This window comes from Diabrotica undecimpunctata, chromosome 8, assembly GCF_040954645.1.
Source record: "Diabrotica undecimpunctata isolate CICGRU chromosome 8, icDiaUnde3, whole genome shotgun sequence".
Classification (NCBI taxonomy): domain Eukaryota; kingdom Metazoa; phylum Arthropoda; class Insecta; order Coleoptera; family Chrysomelidae; genus Diabrotica; species Diabrotica undecimpunctata.
In genome coordinates this window covers 28,754,227-28,773,435 of record NC_092810.1, presented here as the reverse complement: position 1 = coordinate 28,773,435, position 19,209 = coordinate 28,754,227, and the positions used below count along the sequence as shown (strand labels likewise).

Below are 19,209 nucleotides of genomic sequence, written 5' to 3'. Positions count from 1 at the left end.
TAATCCAGAGATGCTTGGATGTGAACCAAGATATGTACGTCTTTTTCATAGACTACAACAAAGCTTTCGACAAAGTCCGCCACAAAGAGCTAATGGACATCCTCAAAGCAAAACCACTACAACACAATGACCTTCGAATTATAACAAATCTATATTATAAACAGCAGGCACACGTACGCATTAATGAACACACATCAGAAGAGTTCGAAGTTAAAAGAGGAGTGCGACAGAGGTGTGTATTGTCACCACTACTATTCAATGCATACTCTGAAGAAATTATTAAAAGAGCTCTTGAGGGAGAAACAGCAGGAATCAAGGTCAATGGAACACCAATTAACAACATTAGATATGCAGACGATACTATCATAATAACAGACAACCTCCAAGACCTCCAAAAGCTAATGAACAAGATAGTTGAGTATGGAGAAGAATATGGATTATCAATAAACACCAAGAAAACCAAATTTATGAGGATATCAAAAACCCAAAATAATGGTGAAAGCCTGACAATTAACGGTAGTGCTTTAGAACAAGTTGAAAACCACTATCTTGGCACAATAATTAATCACACAAACTTCAATAAAATGAGAAAGGTACTTTGTGCAAGAGAACTAAAATTGGACTTGAGAGTTAGGCTGGCAAGGTGTTATATTTTCTCGACTCTGCTTTATGGGATAGAAGCATGGACACTTAACGGGTCGACTGCTAAAAAATTGGAAGCATTTGAAATGTGGGTGTATAGAAGAATCCTGAAGATATCATGGACCAAGCACGTAACAAACAACGAAGTCATGAGAAGAATCAACAAAAGAATGGAAGTATTGGAAACCATCAAGACACGAAAGCTGCAATACCTGGGGCATGTTATACGTAATGAGAGATACAACCTACTTCAATTGATTATACAAGGGAAACTCCAGGGCAAGAGAAGTGTAGGAAGAAGAAGAATCTCATGGTTGCGTAACTTGAGGGAATGGTACGGATGCACATCAATTGAACTATTCAGAGCAGCAGCATCTAAGATCAGAATAGCCATGATGATTGCCAACCTCCGTCGCGGAGATGGCACGTGAAGAAGAAGTATAAAAGACTATCATTATTGTTTCAACTAGAGCATGATTCAATCATCGATGTATAAATAAGAGACATACATTGTCGAACTAAACAATAACATGAATAAAAATACTATAAAAAAAGTAAAATACATCAAAAACTCATTGTTAGAAGTATAAAAGACTATCATTATTGTTTCAACTAGAGCATGATTCAATCATCGATGTATAAATAAGAGACATACATTGTCGAACTAAACAATAACATGAATAAAAATACTATAAAAAAAGTAAAATACATCAAAAACTCATTGTCGATAGCTTCTCTATATTTATCAATTTTGAATAGCTTCCATTCTAAACACATTCTTTGGGAAATAAAGATCATTATAAAGTCATTAGGAGAATCGAATCAGTTTTAATCCCCATTGTCCACGCAAAGCAAACACGTCTCTTTGTCGATTTGGGTACTGGCCTTTAGACCAAAAACTTGTTGGCAAAAACTATCAAAGCTTAGTAGTGCTAGTAGCTATTTCTTTTTTGTAAGCGAATGAAAGTACCTACATCAGGGAGCCGTTGCCAATATGTCGTGAACTTCAAACAGGGTATGACTCTTAGTGTGCAAGTAAAACGTATGGTGTTAAATGTATTGAACTTGACTATTACTGTGTAAAAAGTTTGGAAAATTTGCTGTGTGAGTATTCGCAAAATTTATGACATCCGCGAAGACGCTCTCAACAAGGCGAACTCAAACCGGTACAAAAAAAGGAAGAAAAACAGTTTCCAGTCCAATTCATGTGAGAATACTTATGATAAGGGAGTGAAATCTCGAATAAGGAAAATTGCCCGTGATTTTCTTTGGAAAACATATGTGACGAATTAAACAAACAATGAATTATTACGAGAATTAATAATAATTAAATTAACACCAAGTATATTTCCTTCGATAGCCCTGGCGAGATGAATGAACTTTTACTCATAGGTGCAAATTATTATCAAAATTTAAATGGTTGCAATAAACAATCAAAAACAATTTATAGGTTCAGGTAAAACTAGGTAAACTTACCGCTAATTACCATGGTTTACACTACTTTACGAAACAACAAACAAAACCAATTCAATATGAGGTTTCACTGTCGAGTTGAGTCTGTCCCTATTAACGACTCACGTCTTGTTTGGTTAGCAAGATGCGGTACTATAGGGATCGTAGGAATACAGGGAGGAAAAATGTATTGATTAATTTACACAACCATATTTGAATTTAAACAACATACCACCAAACGTCGACAGCATAATGAACAGAGTGAAGGATGATGAGGACCTACCAGCTTTTTCAAAAAGCACATTTCGTAGGCTACTAAATGAATGGGTTTTGAATATGGTAAAAGAGGTCGAGATTCGATAATGATAAAAAGAAAAGATAAATCCTGGAAACACAAGTACCTCAGACAAATAAAAACATTGAGAAATAACAATAATATAAACCTTGTTTATACCGATGAACCTTGGACTAACGTCGGTACTTTAGTCATAAAGGAATGAAGGGACACAACGATCAAGAATCCACGAGATGCCTTCATAAACGGGCTCTGCACTGTACTGAAAGCTCCAACCCAAAGAGGTCCTCGGTTTGTTCTTCTTCATGCTGGAAGCGAAACTGGTTTTATCGCATGGGCCGAACTAACTTTCTTGGTCAAGAAGGGAACAGCTGATTACCACGACAAAATGGACGGGGATTTATATGAAGAATGGTTTGGGAAGATGTTAATTCCAAACTTGCCGAAAGACAAAGAAAACGTTGTCGTTTTGGATAACGCGTCATACCACTCCCGCAAATTTGATTTCTCGAAAAAATTGTAGAACAAAAGGGAAATCAAGGATTGGCTAATCGAAAAGGAAATTTTCTTTGAGGAAGATTACCTAAAAAGTGAATTACTGGATACTGCGACCGCATTTAGAGACGAGTACGACAAGTACAAAACTGAATCAATTGCGGATAAACATGGCGTTAAGATTTTGAGACTGCCGCCTTACCATTGCGAGCTGAACCCGATTGAGGTGGTGTGGAGTCAAGTGAAACGTTATGTGGCTTCAAACAACTTCGATTTTAAAGAAAGAACGGTGTAACAGTTGATAAAAGAAGCTTACCAACGCGTATCTAAAGAGCAGTGGCATAATTATGTGAACCACGTCAAGAAAGTAGAAGAAAAAAATGTTTGCAGTGGACAATTTGCAGGAAAATATTGAACCGGTGATAATTAATATAGAAAACGATAAATATCTCAGATTTAATGCTTATTTGTTTTTTAGTACTGTATGTACAGTACATTTCAGTTATGATCTTCTTGTGTATTTTATGTACATATTTATCTTGTCGTATAGGGTAAACTACTTGCATTTTTTTGTATATATGTATATAAGTATTTACGAGGTATTAGATATTTTATGTATACAGGCATTTTTTATAGAAATAATTTGTTTATTCTCTTATTTAACTCACTTAATTTATTGTGTAAAGATTTTTGAAACGAAGCGCGCACGGTCCCGATTTCTCAGTCTATCGCCAAACTACCACATCTACCACTGTGCCGACATGAGTGGCATCGCTGCCTGTCGTAAGACCAATACTGCATTCTAACTGTAGCTTATACTATAGGCCTACTCTAAATGGATATACCGTAACTATGCGCTCTTTTTGTCGCACCCTATATACACATCTTCAAGAAATTAACGCACCACTTTGAAATATTAAAATATTTTATTAGCGTTAATAAAAATTTCCATTGTGATGTTATATTTTGCAAGTCCCTTGTATATGCTATTCGTACACTCTATATTTATTGACTGTATTTTATCGATATAGTTTTTTTTTTCAACAAAACAAAAAGAAGCAAAAAATGTACTTATTCTATAATATACTAATTTCCAAGTGTTCACGAATTTTATTCGGCTACTGTTTAATTGTTGATTATTATTAATTGTGTTTATTATGGAGCGTCAATCACGTAATTTAACCCGAGATGAATGTGCCCAAGCAGTGATGCTGTCGGAAGAAGGTTGGAGTTACCGAAAAATTGGTCGTCGGTTTAATGTGTCCCACACATCCGTCTCACGGGTGTTAAAAAGATTCCTCGAAACAGGGGATCATACTCGCAGACCAGGGCAAGGACGAAACTGGGTAACTACCCCTATTCAAGATCGATTTTTAAGAATTTCTGCTCTTCGATAACATTTTGTAAAACATCGAAGTCTACAAATTCAGCTTCGAGACGTGCATGCTATACAAATTAGTACTGAAACTGTTCGCCAGCGACTTAGGGAATACAACTTAACACCTAGGATTGCCGCCCGAGGTCCTTTATTAACTGCAAAGCATCGAAGGGGGAGACTACATTTTGCCAAAGAACACGTTAATTGGTTAGAGGCTGACTGGGTACGAGTGCTATTTACTGATGAATCCCGATTTTGTTTGTACAATAACGACAGACGTGTTCGACGACCCAACGAACGATATGCTCAGTGTAACTTCTCACACACCACATTTTTTGGTGGAGGATCCGTTATAGTGTGGGGTGGTATTTCTTTGACCGCACGTACGCACCTAGTGGTCATACAAAATGGAACTGTTACAACTGAAAGGTACATATTGGAGATCCTGAAGCAACATGTAGTACCATTCGCTTCTTATATTGGTGAAAATGTCTTACTAATGCAAGATAATGCCAGACCTCACGCTGCACAGATCGTCAGAAATTATCTAGAAAAGATAGAAATTAACACTATGGAATGGCCAGCACATAGTCCGAATTTAAATCCGATTGAAAATCTCTGGGATATCCTTGGTAGGCGATTAAGAACGACACCGATCCAACCAAACAACTTACAGGAGGTGGGAGAGAGGCTGATCCAGATTTGGAGAGAACTAGACCAAAATGAAATACGGCAATTAATTTTAAGTATGAGCCAACGATGTGACGCTATTATACGTAGTAGAGGTGGAAACACTTGTTATTAAGACTTTTTTCATATATTAGTTTATTTTTTTTATCTTTTTCTAGAATTTTCCGTTTTATTTTTTCTCTCCTGTACTTCAACATTTTCTGATGATTAGACAAATTGTTATAATTACTAATAAAATGTAGAATAAATCTGGTGAAGTTTTATTTTTTGCCTGTTTACAAATATAATTGATTTAGTGAAGTGGTGCGTTCATTTCTTGGAGAAGTGTATAAATTGGGCAAATATATATAAAATAATATTTTTAATAATGTGATACTAATACATACTTGAATTTTTTATTTAGTTCTTTTTCTAGCTGATCCATTTCATTGCTTTTCAACTTAAGAACATTATCCACAGTTGTATAGTTCTCGTGTTTTAACTTAGTTATCTCTTTTTCAAAATCTTTTATCTCTTTTGTCAAACGGACGCACATTTCATCTTTCCTTTTCGAATCCTGCTGCAAGAGATCCAATTCTTTCTCTTGTTCTTCCAATTTCAGTTTTTTCTCGGCTATTTCAATTCCCAAGTCTCGTTCCTTGTTCTGCCATTCCGTTTGGGCCGCTTCGAAGCTTTTCGAAATGGCGGTTAAAGCGTTGTTGGTATCCTCGACTGATTTTTGTTGGTTTTCAGTTTTGATCTGTAGGTTATCTAGCTCCTGTAACCTTTCGTTGCATTCTTTGATTATCTTATCTTTGGCATCTAGTAGATTCTTCACCTCTGTGAGTTCCTTCTGTAAACATTCGATATCCATGTCTACAAAATGGACTTTTTTATGAGATATTTCTGTCGAGTTTCTCGTTTGTACTACAGAATTGGCGCTAGTAGGTCCCATAATTGACGAGAGCTCTGGTTCCATCAGAGTATCATCTGACTTTTGATGTTTAAATAAAAGAGGACTCTGACATTCGCTTACGTTTCTACTTTCCATTCTCCGCAGCAGATCCGGCTGACTTAGGTCCAATATACTAAAGAGCTCCTCCAAACTAGTGCCGTTACTTTTGAGATTCGACAATGTTTGTAGATCTTTCTTGTCTATGTTTAGGGAGGTGTAACCTTCTAAAAGCTTCTCCGTGTCCTCCAGTTTTAGTCTTAATCTCTCCATGTCATGGTTTTTGTCTGAAATAATATTTTCTACTAAATTCGGAACCATCTGGGCTTCGTTTTTAATTTTCTTTTTCATCTGAGCATTTTCAGAGACAAGTTTTTCGATTTGCTTTTGCATATCCACTACTAAATCATCGTCTTTAGCAGAACTCAATTCGTTTTCTAAATTTTTCACCCTCTGTTGAGTTTCTGCTAACAAAAGTGATTGATTATTAATCTGTCTGTCCTTTTGCTGAATCTTGTCACGTAAAGATGCCACTTCGTTTTGTAAATCGTAAATTTTCAGCTCAAACGAAGTGTTAGTCTGCTTCTCTATGTTGTCTGCCCGTATTCTCTGCTCGTCTAGTCTTATTTGGAAGTCCGAAATTAGAACTAACTGTTCTTGAATATTTTTTTTCATGAATTCTCGTTCTCCGTTAGTTTCCTAAAAATAAAAATTAATTATCTACCATATTTAATGGAAAAATAGTCAACAAAAAAAAGCCACTACTAAATAGTTTTAGAAACAAAAAATAGTATTTAATGAATAGTATTTAACTTACCTCTAGTTCGTGTTTTAATCCAAAGACTTCCATTTCTAAATCCCGTATTCGCTTCATAGCTGCATCTTCTGCTCTAGAATGCCTTATTAGTTTTTCTCTAAGTCTGGCAAGTTGTTGTAAAGGCACTTCGCAATCTTCCATCTTTTTCGGGCTTTTAGGCAAAACCTATAACAACATAAACCTTTGTAACACCATGAAAGTACTGCCATTTACCATTTTTGTAGTATGACTATTGGATTGAATGGACTAATGAATGGAGTATTCGATGATTTGAATTGAGAAGAATCTCCATATAACTGGTTCTTACGACAAGACACTTTAAAAATTTCTATGATGATTGATATGTAAAATTATCGAATCACTCCAAAGAACCACTCAACTACATATGTAAGAATTGTATCTATCTTAACTTTGTCAAATATTAAAAAAAATTTTTTGATACGCTTCTTACAAAGATGTATCTTTTAATTCTTCGTCGATAGAACAGTTAGACAGTTTCTTCTAAATCTTCTGTTAAAGCAAGGTACAGTAGTCGCCAAATATGAAGAAACAAGGGCGCGCATTTATGATACTTCCAGCATGCTCACCGGTAGATACAATTGGTACATAGGTTACTTAGAACATTGTGAAACAGTGGCGTGCATATTTGAGACATGAAATAAATGGATAATGCTATAGAATAAAATAAAAAATCATTATTTTCAGGTAATATATTTTCAAACTTAATAGAAACATATTCAATATATAAGAATATTGAAAACTACGTTTCGCTATAAATAAACTACATAATATTTTACCTAGCGCTTGTGTAGTTTGCCGTTTGATATCTGCTAAAGTAACCCCTTCTTTTTTTGTTTTATTAACATATTTAAATACTTTAAATATTACTATTTAAATGGGAACAAGCCACAATTAAAGGTTAAAGTACGTTTATTGACGTTTCAATTTCCATTTCGGATTTCCGAAGTGGAAATTGTGGCTTATTCTCATTTAAATAGTAATTACTTTAAAATGCCACAAGAAAATAGCTTCAGAACAATACATTAAATATTATTTCACGACTTTGTCCTGATATCACGGATCTACACTTTTTATTTTCCGCGATTGCAAATACAGACAGAAGAAACAAACAAATACATCTGTAAACGTACAATCGTTACCGACAAGTAGTTACGCTACTGACAGTAAGCCAGAATAAGGTTTAAAGTGGGCGTGTCGACTTTCAATTAACAAATACCGGTTTGTGCGCTGGTTCTTCAGATTTGGAGTCCACTGTAGTGACAGTGACGTAAGTAATGAATAACAGTAGTTTGTTAGAGTAGTTTCAATTACTATTTCATTAGTTATATACAATTCGTCCTCAGATATTTTGTAGCGATCACCAAATAATTTCTCTACGCAATTATTGTCTAATTTGGAAAATAAAGTTTTTCATAACTTACCACGTCTCTGGCAGATACGTCTTCCGAAGGTGAACTGCAGTTGGTACTAGCGGTAGAATGAAGAATTTCTAACTCTTTTGTTTTTCTATCAACTTGAGCTTCTATTTCGTACAGCTGAAAAAAGTAAAATAGGTATTTGTGTCAATAAAATAGTCAACACCCATTGTGAATATGGTGAATACACATAACAACTCGATATAACAGACTTTATGAAGAAAATGTATTTTGCATGATTTCGACTAAAATTAAGTGATCAAGGCAAAGTTTGGGCGCTACATAAAGTTTACAAAAGATGTGTATAGGACCTTCGAAACCGATTTAGCGATAAAATGAAAAGTTTCTACAGCTATTTCTGCTCGTGTTATGTCAAAGGATTCAACTTAAAATCAAAGCATTCCATTTCATATTCAAATCTCCGCTTAACTATTGGTCCTCTTGCTCAGTATGCAGAAACACCTGTGCCAAAGCCACCTGTTACGTCAGAAGACATAATCAGACTCAGATGAAGCACTACCTCCAGATGATCTGGACTCAAAATCTGACTTTAAAGACATTAGAGCAAAATTGTTCTCCAATGAAGAGATAAATTCAATTCAATAAAAATTGAATTAGTATCTAAAGTCTATTAAATATCTAAAGTATTTCTAAGTCTTTCTTTCTTTATATACATTATATATATATATATATATATATATATATATATATATATATATATATATATATATATATATATATATATATATATATATATTAAACCTAAAGCTGAGATTAATTAATACTATTACAAAAATTAATATTAACCTCATCAGGCTTCCAGGTTGAACCGCGTCGAGTATTACTGCGCCGACATTTTCTCTGTCTTCTTCGGGACTTCCGAGGTCTCAGTCTCTCGAGCTCCCAAACACTACTACTCAATGCACTACTGCTACTGAGACCAGCGGAGGGTTCATTTATACCGTCAATGGTGACGTGGTTTGGATGGAGTTGCGTGTAGGAGTTGGCGCGAACATTTTTAACGGCGGGATTTTGATTGGAGGGTGGAGCGGACAATATTCTCTTTATGAGAGGTCTCCATGTCGAAGGTAATAGAATGCCATCATATCTTTTATTAAGACAATTTGGCCTTTCATCTCTTGTCCAATCAATCAAAGACAACATTTCAAATGGAATTTATGAAATTTCTTAAGCAAACTGTCCCCGATCTTATATAGGCCAAACAAATCGTAGAATTCAAAATAGGACTTATGAACATTCAACAGATGGTTAACACCATCTTCATACAGGTCACAAAATTTATTTTGAAAACCCCAGAACCATAGCCCTCATCCGCTTATATAAACCAAAACTTATCAGCATCTGGTTACCTTCGACATGGAAACGTCTCATAAATAAAATACCGTCCACACCACACTCCAATCAAAATCCCGCCGTCATAAATGTTCACGCCAACCCCTACCTCCCCAACCAAACCACGTCACCATCGGTATAAATGAACCGTCCGCTGTTCCCAGTAGCAGTAGTGCATTTATTAGTATTAGTAGTGAAGCAGTGTCTGAAGCCTCGGGAGACTGAGATCTCGGAAGCCCTAAAGAAGACATCAGAGAGGATGTCGAAAGCTTGGCGCAGTAATAATCGAGTGTGAGTGAAGAACAAAGAGAACGTTTCCATGAAGGTATTAAGCAAATGGAAAGAAGATATCAAGGAAAATGGAACGCATCAATGATAGCAGACTACTGCGGGATGCTACAAAGTGATATTCTAGAGGAGAAGACTCACAGTAAAAAACGATATTAGCTAAATTCACAAGCATCATATATTTAATGCAACAAATTAACCTACATAACTAAAACTACATATTAATTAAAAATATTTACTTGTGTACTGATCTGTTTGGTCGCCCCCTCGTTACCAGCGAGTTCGGAATTCAATCTCAGTTTATGAAGTTCAGTTTCCAAATGTTCGATGTGTCTGTACAATTCTCCAATGTCGGATACATCTTTAGACGTATCACAATCTTTGCCATAACCTACTCCGTGCTCATTAGCTGTAATAAATGCATTTAGTGTTTGTCTAAAAAACTAGTAACTTGAAAAGTCTCAATGTATTTTTTCATATAGTTTTCTAGTCTAGGATTCAGCATTCCATTGTATGGAATGGAAACATGCACTCTCACTAAACAATACGTAAAAGAATTAAAGCTTTGGAGATGTGGGCTTAACGAATACTGTTAAGGATATCGGGGATGGAAATAGTGGCAAATCAAGAAGTTTTACAATAGCTATACAAAGACAGAGAGGTTCTGAATACTAAAAAAATCACAAAATTGCAGTAATTTGCTCATGTGATGAAAAATCCAAAATAGGAACATGTAATTCCTCCTATGTACCATATTTATTGAGATTGGCGACCACTAAGGCAAAGTATTTCTATTGTTAATATTGGACGCTTCCTTCAATTCTGGCCCAGTCTCTTATATTTCTGACATGTAAATATGTAGACGAATATATCAGGAAAACGACGAAGAATAAACTGCACACAATACTCTTTTAGGTTGTAGCGTTTTTAAATTCTTTGGTATATATGGAAATCACCCTGTATGTATTAAAACACCGAAGAATATTTTCAATGTATTTCTGTTTCCAATCGTATATGCTAAAACACCGAAATTTTATTTCAATCCTTTTTGCGTCGACGAGTTGATAATAAACACATTTTAGAGTTTGTTTTTATATCAGAGTTTGTTTATATATCACAGATACATATTTCTTCGGTATTCTTTGATCGATAGCCACTTTAGGATATTGCACGTTAAATAAATATTCCCGTTTATACGTTTGGTTTTTACTGAGTTGGGCAAATGAATTTTAAAGAGAACTACATCACTCTCCGCAAATCCGCTTTCAAGAGCAGTTGGTTTCGGTGTAAGTCCGAATCTTTCTTCTGATTCGTAAATATCTTTTCGTTTTACCTTTTTTGTCATGGACATATAGTACAAAGTGACAGTAGCAGTTAAATGTGTAGTATTGAGCAGCTAACAGTTACAGTTTAAGTGAAGTTTGGAAGAATTTTTGATAAGAGAACACGCTGTGGGTGTTGGCGTCCAGAAGCCGGCAAATTTGTTGAAAATAGTGAATTATACTCAATGTAATGTGTCAGTTTTGAAAGAGTAATCACTATTTCTATGTTTCTAAGTATCTAAGAGATTTGTGTCGTCTACAACAACTGTGAAGGATAACCACATGTAGCCATTGGGTCCAGTAGTATCTATCCCAGTTTTTAAAGAAGCAGAGTTTCAAAGTTTGTGTCCAGTGAACAACTTCCAGCCTCAATTTGTTTGTCCTAAGAAGCCGTTTCAGAATATTTCCGCAGTTCGGAGATGAATTTGTTCGTGTGGCAGAGAGTGTAAGTCCAGTTCCTAACCCCAGAAATTTTAAAGAAACTTTACTGAAATCCAGGTAACTCTTTTGTGTCGATTTTTAAAGGAAAACTAAACATTTTCTAATAATAATTGCTTTCATAACAGTTTAAGAAATTGTAATGCCTAGCTGTCATATTAATTGTTCCCAGTTTTAAAATTTAATATTGACATCTGACAGCTAGCTTTATTTTTTTGACATTTGGTAAATACCTAATCATAACAGATCTTGTTTTGCTTTCTTTTCTTAAAAAAAGATTAACCACTATGCATAGTTCCATTTAAAAACTATTTTTCATTTCTAATTTTTTTCCATTACAAATTGTCGCCCATTAACAATTTAGTTTTTGATATTTTGTATTTTATTGTTATTATTTATATTTGTAACTGTTTGTGGCGAGGCAACAATAAATATTTATTTTTTTCCCTAAACCATTTTGTTTATTTCTCTTAACTAACTCTCTAACCCCTTTTTTGTGTTTTTAGGAAGGAAGAACCTTTTCTTTCATCCAGCAGGAAGATTCTTCAAAGCAGCGTCCATTTTAAATAGCTTGAGAACCTTCTTGTATTGTGTTTTGTTCCAGGAGATTTATGTAAGTACCCTTTTGTTTAATTTTTGTAGTTATCCCAATCCAACCCCTTTGTCATTCACTTATCCACGACCAAGTTCTCCAAATAACCTCTGAGTAGCCGTTCGCAACAGTTTCGTTTTGTTTTGCTTGCCCTATCTTCACCCCAATAATTTCTGTCCCAAATTTTCAACCCCTTATAATAATACCCTATGTGGTAGGCAAAATATTCGTTACAAGGACAGCTGCGGATAAAATAAAGAGAATGTGATTGGTCATCAAGGTTCTCGGAGGAAAAGGCATTTAAAGAAATAAAAGAACAAGTCGTAATAAAACAAATAAGACCGTTATACTAGACTTACCAATAACGTTTTGAAGTTTGTTAATGACATCTAAATACTCCTGGATCTTCACCGATTTCGTTTCTGATTGGATTTCCAAATTGCGAATAATCTCCCGTAATTCCTTTATTTTCTCTACCGCTTCTGTCAGCTCGTCTTCGAGGTCTTTAAGCTTATGACAAGACGCTTCAAAAGCTGTCGTTTTCTCCTGTAGCTGCAACTCTAGTAGCTCGATCTATAAAATTTTCGGCATTCAGTAGAAGAGAATTTCAGTTACACAACGAAATAATATATAACAAGCTAAAAACATTGAATTGATCAGTGTTACTCAGTCCAAATTTGGTACTAAATGATTAATTTTTATTGCAGCTCATGAAGAATAACTCTTTTACAGTAAATTACATGTTTAATAAAGAATATCAAACTTCTCCGTTAAGTTTGTTGATTTTTATAAAAAACACTTTAAAAAACAACGATATTTAGACGACCAAGCTGCAGCAGTTGTCATTACGTCTTTTGCGAATATTTAGTACTTCTGCTAAGGACAGAAAACAAAACAGAAACAACGATAATGGGGAACAAACAGAAGATACAAGTTAAACAACATAGATTAGGCAAGATAACGTTAATGGATACTCTGAACAATTCTCTTGAAAGATCGGGGATTATATCTAAGAAATAAAAAACATAAATCGTATTAACGTATGGTCCTAAAGTTTTGGGAAAAATTTCACCTGGTCGGATTGAGAAGCAAAATGCATTTAACAAAGAAGGCCATGGAATTGAAATGTCATCAGTTATTGACATTTAATAAACAAAGCAGAATATTTTGGTTTGTGCTCTGCAAAATGTCTTATTCGTCGAGGTGTTTATAATATGGTTGGGCGAATGTCGAAACGAGATATTGTTAATATTTATCGAGATCAAAACATAAGCAAATCGACAATTTATCGCACAATCAGAGAATGTGAAGAAGGGATACCATGTGTTAACTTGCGTAAAAGTGGCCGACCGCGGATTTTGAACCATATAAGAGAGGCAAGACTGATTGAAGCAGCTAAGAACAAAACTGGAATATACAGGATCCTATCGAGTAACAATATTATCTACCGGAAAAGAAGGAAAGCTCCAAAACACACAGAGGATCAATTAGAGAGAATTCCGAGATGTTGCCGCGCGTTAAGGCGAGTGCATTTCGTCAACAAGTTGATCGTGATGGACGATGAAAAATATTTTACTTTGTCCAACTCTGAGATGAAGGGTAACGATGGGTTTTACACGAACGTTTACGAAAATGTACCTGATGAAATAAAATTCAAAAGTAAGAAAAAATTTGAGGACAAAATTTTGGTATGGTGTACAATTTCTGAGGCTAGCTTTATCTCACAGCCCTGCATTGGTGTTGTTCGAGGCGAAGCCTTAAACGCAAATATTTATATTCAAAGATGTCTCTCTAAATTGCTTCAGTTTGTGAACACACATCATGCAAATGATCAAATAGTCTTTTGGCCAGATCTTGCTTCATGTCATTACGCGAGGATCACAAGGGACTGGTACGAAACTAACAACATTACCTTTGTACCGAAAGCAGACAATCCCCCCCACCTACCTCAGGCTCGTCCAATTGAAGAGTTCTGGCCAATATTAAGTCGGAAAGTCTATAATAACGGATGGGAAGCACAAAATCAAGAACAGTTAAGACGCCGCATATATACAAAAATTAGAGAAATTGACGCCGAGGTCGTCCAAAGGATGATGCAACGTGTCAGGGGAATTATTAGGCAAATCGAAAATAATGGTCCCTTGTCTGTCATTTGAATTTTGATTTATAATAAGGATAGTTAAGTTAAATTGTTGAATAATTTAATACAAATATAAGATTATTGTGGTCAGAGTTATAAGCTTTTGAAATTGTTCCCAAAACTTTAGGACCATACGTTATTATTTGAGGAATCCTATTTCTGTGAGCTGTACGGGCTTATAATCAATCACTAGAGTGTTAATCTGGGTGTAGAGCAGATAAACATTATGGAAGATATTGGAGTCGAAGAAAGCTGGGCAAAAATCAAATCAAACATCCTAAACTAAGCTAAAGAAGTTCTTTGTCAAAAAAGAAAATGAACTATCAGATGGGGGAAACACTCCATGGTCTTGCACAGAAAAAAAAGAAAAAGTTTTTCATCTGAAATATGTCAACTGTCATATATGCCAATTGTGTCAAGACACAATACACATTTAAAGAAGCGTCAGACAGGAATGTATTAAATCTCCGCTGTTATTTAATATTTACTCGGCTATAATTTTCAAACAGGGTTTGTAAGATAATGCCTTTGGAGTGAAAATCAATGGTAAACTGATTAACAATCTTATATACCAACTAGATCTACGGAAAGAGATCAAATGCAGAATTAAAGCAGCTCGCACGTTTCTAAAAGTCAGGTCAGTCTCTTGTAACAGCAGGCTATAGCAAAAATGCTGTATTTGGTCAGTGTTGTTGGTACCGAGACCTCGACTCTGAAGGCTAATACGATCAATCGAATAGGGGAGTTTGAGATGTAATTGCATACAAGAATGATACGAATACCCTGGACAGCGATGTAGATCATCGAAGCTGGTCAAAATAGAGCAAATGCCGTTCGTGACTTTCAAAACTATTAAAAGAAGAAAAAAATCATACCTACTTCAGAATCAACTTCTTAAATTTTATAAAATATCGTTTTGGCAGGGACCCTGAGGGTAAATTGTGCTGAGTATACAAAAAAATAGACTCTTGATGCGGTGAAGACTAGGGAGGGCCTAGAAAATGTGGCTTGTAACAGGCGCAGCGAGATTAAAATAAAAAGGGATCGCTGAGAAGAAGTCTCAAAAATGAGTAACTCTTTTGAGCTGATAAATATAAACCCAGACCAACGACCAACAAGACTAACGAGCAGATTAGGTCAACTAGCAATGTCACAGAAGTAGACACTCAGGCTCAAGCAGATCTGACTATCAACAAAGTGGAACGAGTAGTGAATGAGGGTCCTATCGGAAGTAAGAATCAACTTCTACAGTCCCATAAAATATCGGCACAGGTACCCTGTGAGTAAACTTTGCAAACGAGAATACAAAAAAATTGACTATGGGGTGCCTGTGAGAGGGAGCAAATTTAAATGTAGTCGATCCCAATAATATGTCCAACCGCTTCATGGTCTTCACTTGCTTCCCCGATGAAGAGGTCGATAAAATACTAGTTAGAGGAACCGGTCTAAGGAAACAAAATCAAGACTAAGACAGAAGACTGACTGCTAAAAAATAGTAGTGGCAGTCTATACGATCGATCATTTCTCCTAAAAAGCATTGGGAGTTGCTAATGACAAGGCGTATTACGGAATTGAAAATGTATCCTTCAAAAACCATTGGAGCCATAGATGGCTCCGATCAGAGTACTGTAGGCAACTTCGGCAGAACCTACTATACAAAATCTAAAAGTGGATCTAAGGCTTTGAACTGTAGTCAAGGATATGACGGATTTCTGTTCAGAATTCTATTTAAAAGCAAGGATTTGCATAAAATTTTGACAGTAGGTAGAAAATAGCTCTAAGATAAAAATCTACCAATATGAGCTTTGCCTCTGGGGGTGGTTACCATCCCAACTCGGAGATGAAAAATCGCTAGAATAGTGAATTTTAAGACAAAAATGTTCTAGAGAGTCTTTCAGAGCAACCCTTTTTAAAAGAAGGGATTGAAAAAATTTAATATACTCCACCTTATAGGTTTTAAAATAAACTACAAAATGATTTTGTGATGGACTCGTTAGCTGAAAAACAAGAATTTAGGAAGAAGAGAGATGGTCGCGCCAGGAGAAAGCAGTAGGTCCGATTAAGTCAAACTGGCATTTCTTGTTCCGACTGTAGATGATCTAAATGAACACATAAGAAAACTTATCAAATACACGTGTGACTTGAATGATTTTGGTGGTTGTGGTGCGTCATGTAGCTGCCGAAAAGTTGGGCTTTTTTGCAACTCTATTTGTAGTGGATATTCCGAAGAAAATTGTTACAATAGTGCTCCAATTATAGATCAAGTGACGTCTGGACTCCATATCCTGGACTAGTGGAAACTCGAGAGTAAACCGACTCTACCGATGGACGAGGAATACGGTGATTGACGAAGTCGTAGATTGATTCCTACGGGAAGGCGTGAAAATGCTAGAAAACCCGATCATACAGACACTAACAATAATGATAGTAGCTATAGTAACCAGAAAACTAAAATCAAAACTATCTAAAATGGATTTTACATCTTCGAAGAGAAGACACTAAAAGGGGAATTATTTTAAAAGTTTAAATAAGAGTCGTTATTTAGAATACTACTTTTAACTTTCCTCGTAGACATTACTGGCGGTAAGTCGCTAATATTAAGGAGTTTATGTTTTTTGTCGAGCTGTATATTTGAGCCACCCTCTACATTCCTTAAATTTGAGTTGCTTTTGTTATTAGTACATATGAATATGCAAATCAATAATAAATTATTCGCAAAACAAAAAACCATGCATGTTATTTGATTATTACAATCTATTGTTAAAAGTTATATGAAAAATATCTGTATTACTGTTATTATTGTAGGATGCACAACTGTACGGATAAACAGAAACGTTGGAAAGGTAAAAATAACCGGCAGATATAAATAAACGTTTCCCTTTCAAAATTGGAAACTCCGCGTACAAATCAACATAAAATTTCCGCTCTTTCTAATTTTAGATGACTCCCTTTCGACGGACGCAGACTGTTTGCCGCGTATGGATTAACAAAAACATGTTTTTTTTTTCTTCCTAAATATTTGTTGTTAGTACGGATGTTAACAAGCGGGAGTTGCATCGTCTTTGAATTAAAGTGGTGTTCCTAACGACTTTTTGGAAAAATATATATTAGATAATATATATTTACATTTAGAAACTAATATGCTACCACAATAATCAATTAGTCTAACAATGAATGTGTTTTGTATATGAACTATTATTAATATCTTATTTAATTATATGGTATTTTCCACTATAGTTGTCAACTTAACTCTTTTTTTCAACCCTTAAAATTTGTTTAAAGGGCATAGCAGGATAAGAATGTCGAAATTGCCAGAGGGGAAACTTGACCCCACATTTTGGGGTATTGTTCGGCATCACAAACGAAAAAGATTCACCAAATTTTAGCCCAAAAATTTGACACATAACTTCACAATTATATAAAACGTCAAAAATCGCATGTCGGCACAGTGGAAGGTGTTTGGTAGTTTGGCGATAGACAGAAATCAGGACCGTACGCGCTTCGTTTCAAAAATCTTTACACAATAAATTAACTGAGTTAAATAAAAGAATAAACAAATTAATTCTATAAAAAATGCCTGTATACATAAAATATGTAACCCCTAGTAATAATTTATATACATATACAGATTGAACGAATTTAAAACGGAAGATACAATTTAATATATGTCTGTTTGAACTGCATTTGAAATAGTGGACCAATATAAAACTTGGACAAAAATAAATCCATACCCGGTATAGACATTGTATAAAATATCGTTCAACTATCTGTCTCCTTTAAAGGAAAGAGGAGCTTGCCTAATAGTCGGAGAGATAGAGCCGAAATTTTGAACTGATCAGTAATATGACATTTCTCTATTGGAATATATTCATTGTAACTGGGTTAAGACTTTGCCTTACAGGCGGACGCCCCTCGTGGTACAGGGGGTGGCTATAGAGGGATATAGTTGTAATTTTTTTCGGAAAAATTAACGATCGATAATATGGCTGAAAATTTGCCCAGAGTAAGATCTTGGTATAACTAGACGAAATCCCAAAGGGCGGACGCGAGAGTGGATACATAAGGGGTGGCGGACAGGGATGAAATTGCAATTTTTTGGGGAAAAATTAACGATAAGTAATATGTCCGCCATTTTCATGGCTCATTATTTAGCCCCTAAAAACTCTAAATCCAAAAGAGCGGACAGCTGGGTTGGTACAGAGAGCCATAAAACGGGGTCAAATGTACCACTTGCCTGCGCATTTTAGGTCTCGGTAACAATTTTCAAACTGATTTTTTAGGATATTTTTATACCGATTGATTTGAAAATTTGTATGCTCACTTCTGTTACTATTCTGAAAAGCGTCAAGTAGAGTTTTCCTCAAAATTTTCTAAAAAAATTTCCGTAAATGAAAATTTTCGTAATTTTTTGAGGTAAAATCTAATTTGTAGAATCCTTTCGATTTTCTATCAGTTATACCATGAATTTTTCCAAAAATTTTCAAACGATTTTTCCGATAAGAAAAAAAAAATTAGAAAAACTTTCGTCATTTTTCTCACTCTCACTGATGTCATCACATTCATCATCTTCGTCACTTTCACTTTCAATAATATCACATTCATTATCTGCTTCATTTTCAATCATTACTTCTCGAATTGATTCTGGCATCTGAGGTCCACTAAACCATTTGAATTTATATGTTTCATCTTCAAACTCCCAACCATGTTCTTCAACAATCAATTCTGTTGGTACTTTTTTATGAGCATGTGTCCAAATATTTGAAATATAATGGGCTCGCAGTAGATGTTGGTGTAATTCATCTGGACATGGTGGTAAGCTTGAAGCATCGAAATTTTTTAGTTTTTTTTTTAAAAAGGCTCGTTCATATCATGCAACTTATACTGCCGGTTAAATAGTGAAAATCTGACATCATTTACTTTTCTTTTTGGAATTGTTCTCG

At 35.1% G+C, this 19,209-nt stretch overlaps 1 protein-coding gene across 3 annotated transcripts in view; it reads right to left on the bottom strand.

Moving 5' to 3' along the window:
- Nucleotides 1-19,209, bottom strand: part of Plp (Pericentrin-like protein) — a 147,968-nt gene that overhangs the window by 39,415 nt on the left and 89,344 nt on the right. For all 3 annotated transcript variants that reach the window (XM_072539956.1, XM_072539958.1, XM_072539957.1), the window contains 5 exons: nucleotides 12,489-12,702; nucleotides 10,017-10,186; nucleotides 8,143-8,256; nucleotides 6,701-6,865; nucleotides 5,339-6,582 (listed from right to left, as the gene is read on the bottom strand). In XM_072539956.1, coding sequence (XP_072396057.1) covers nucleotides 5,339-6,582; nucleotides 6,701-6,865; nucleotides 8,143-8,256; nucleotides 10,017-10,186; nucleotides 12,489-12,702 — 1,907 coding nt within the window. The remainder of the gene's footprint in view (nucleotides 1-5,338; nucleotides 6,583-6,700; nucleotides 6,866-8,142; nucleotides 8,257-10,016; nucleotides 10,187-12,488; nucleotides 12,703-19,209) is intronic.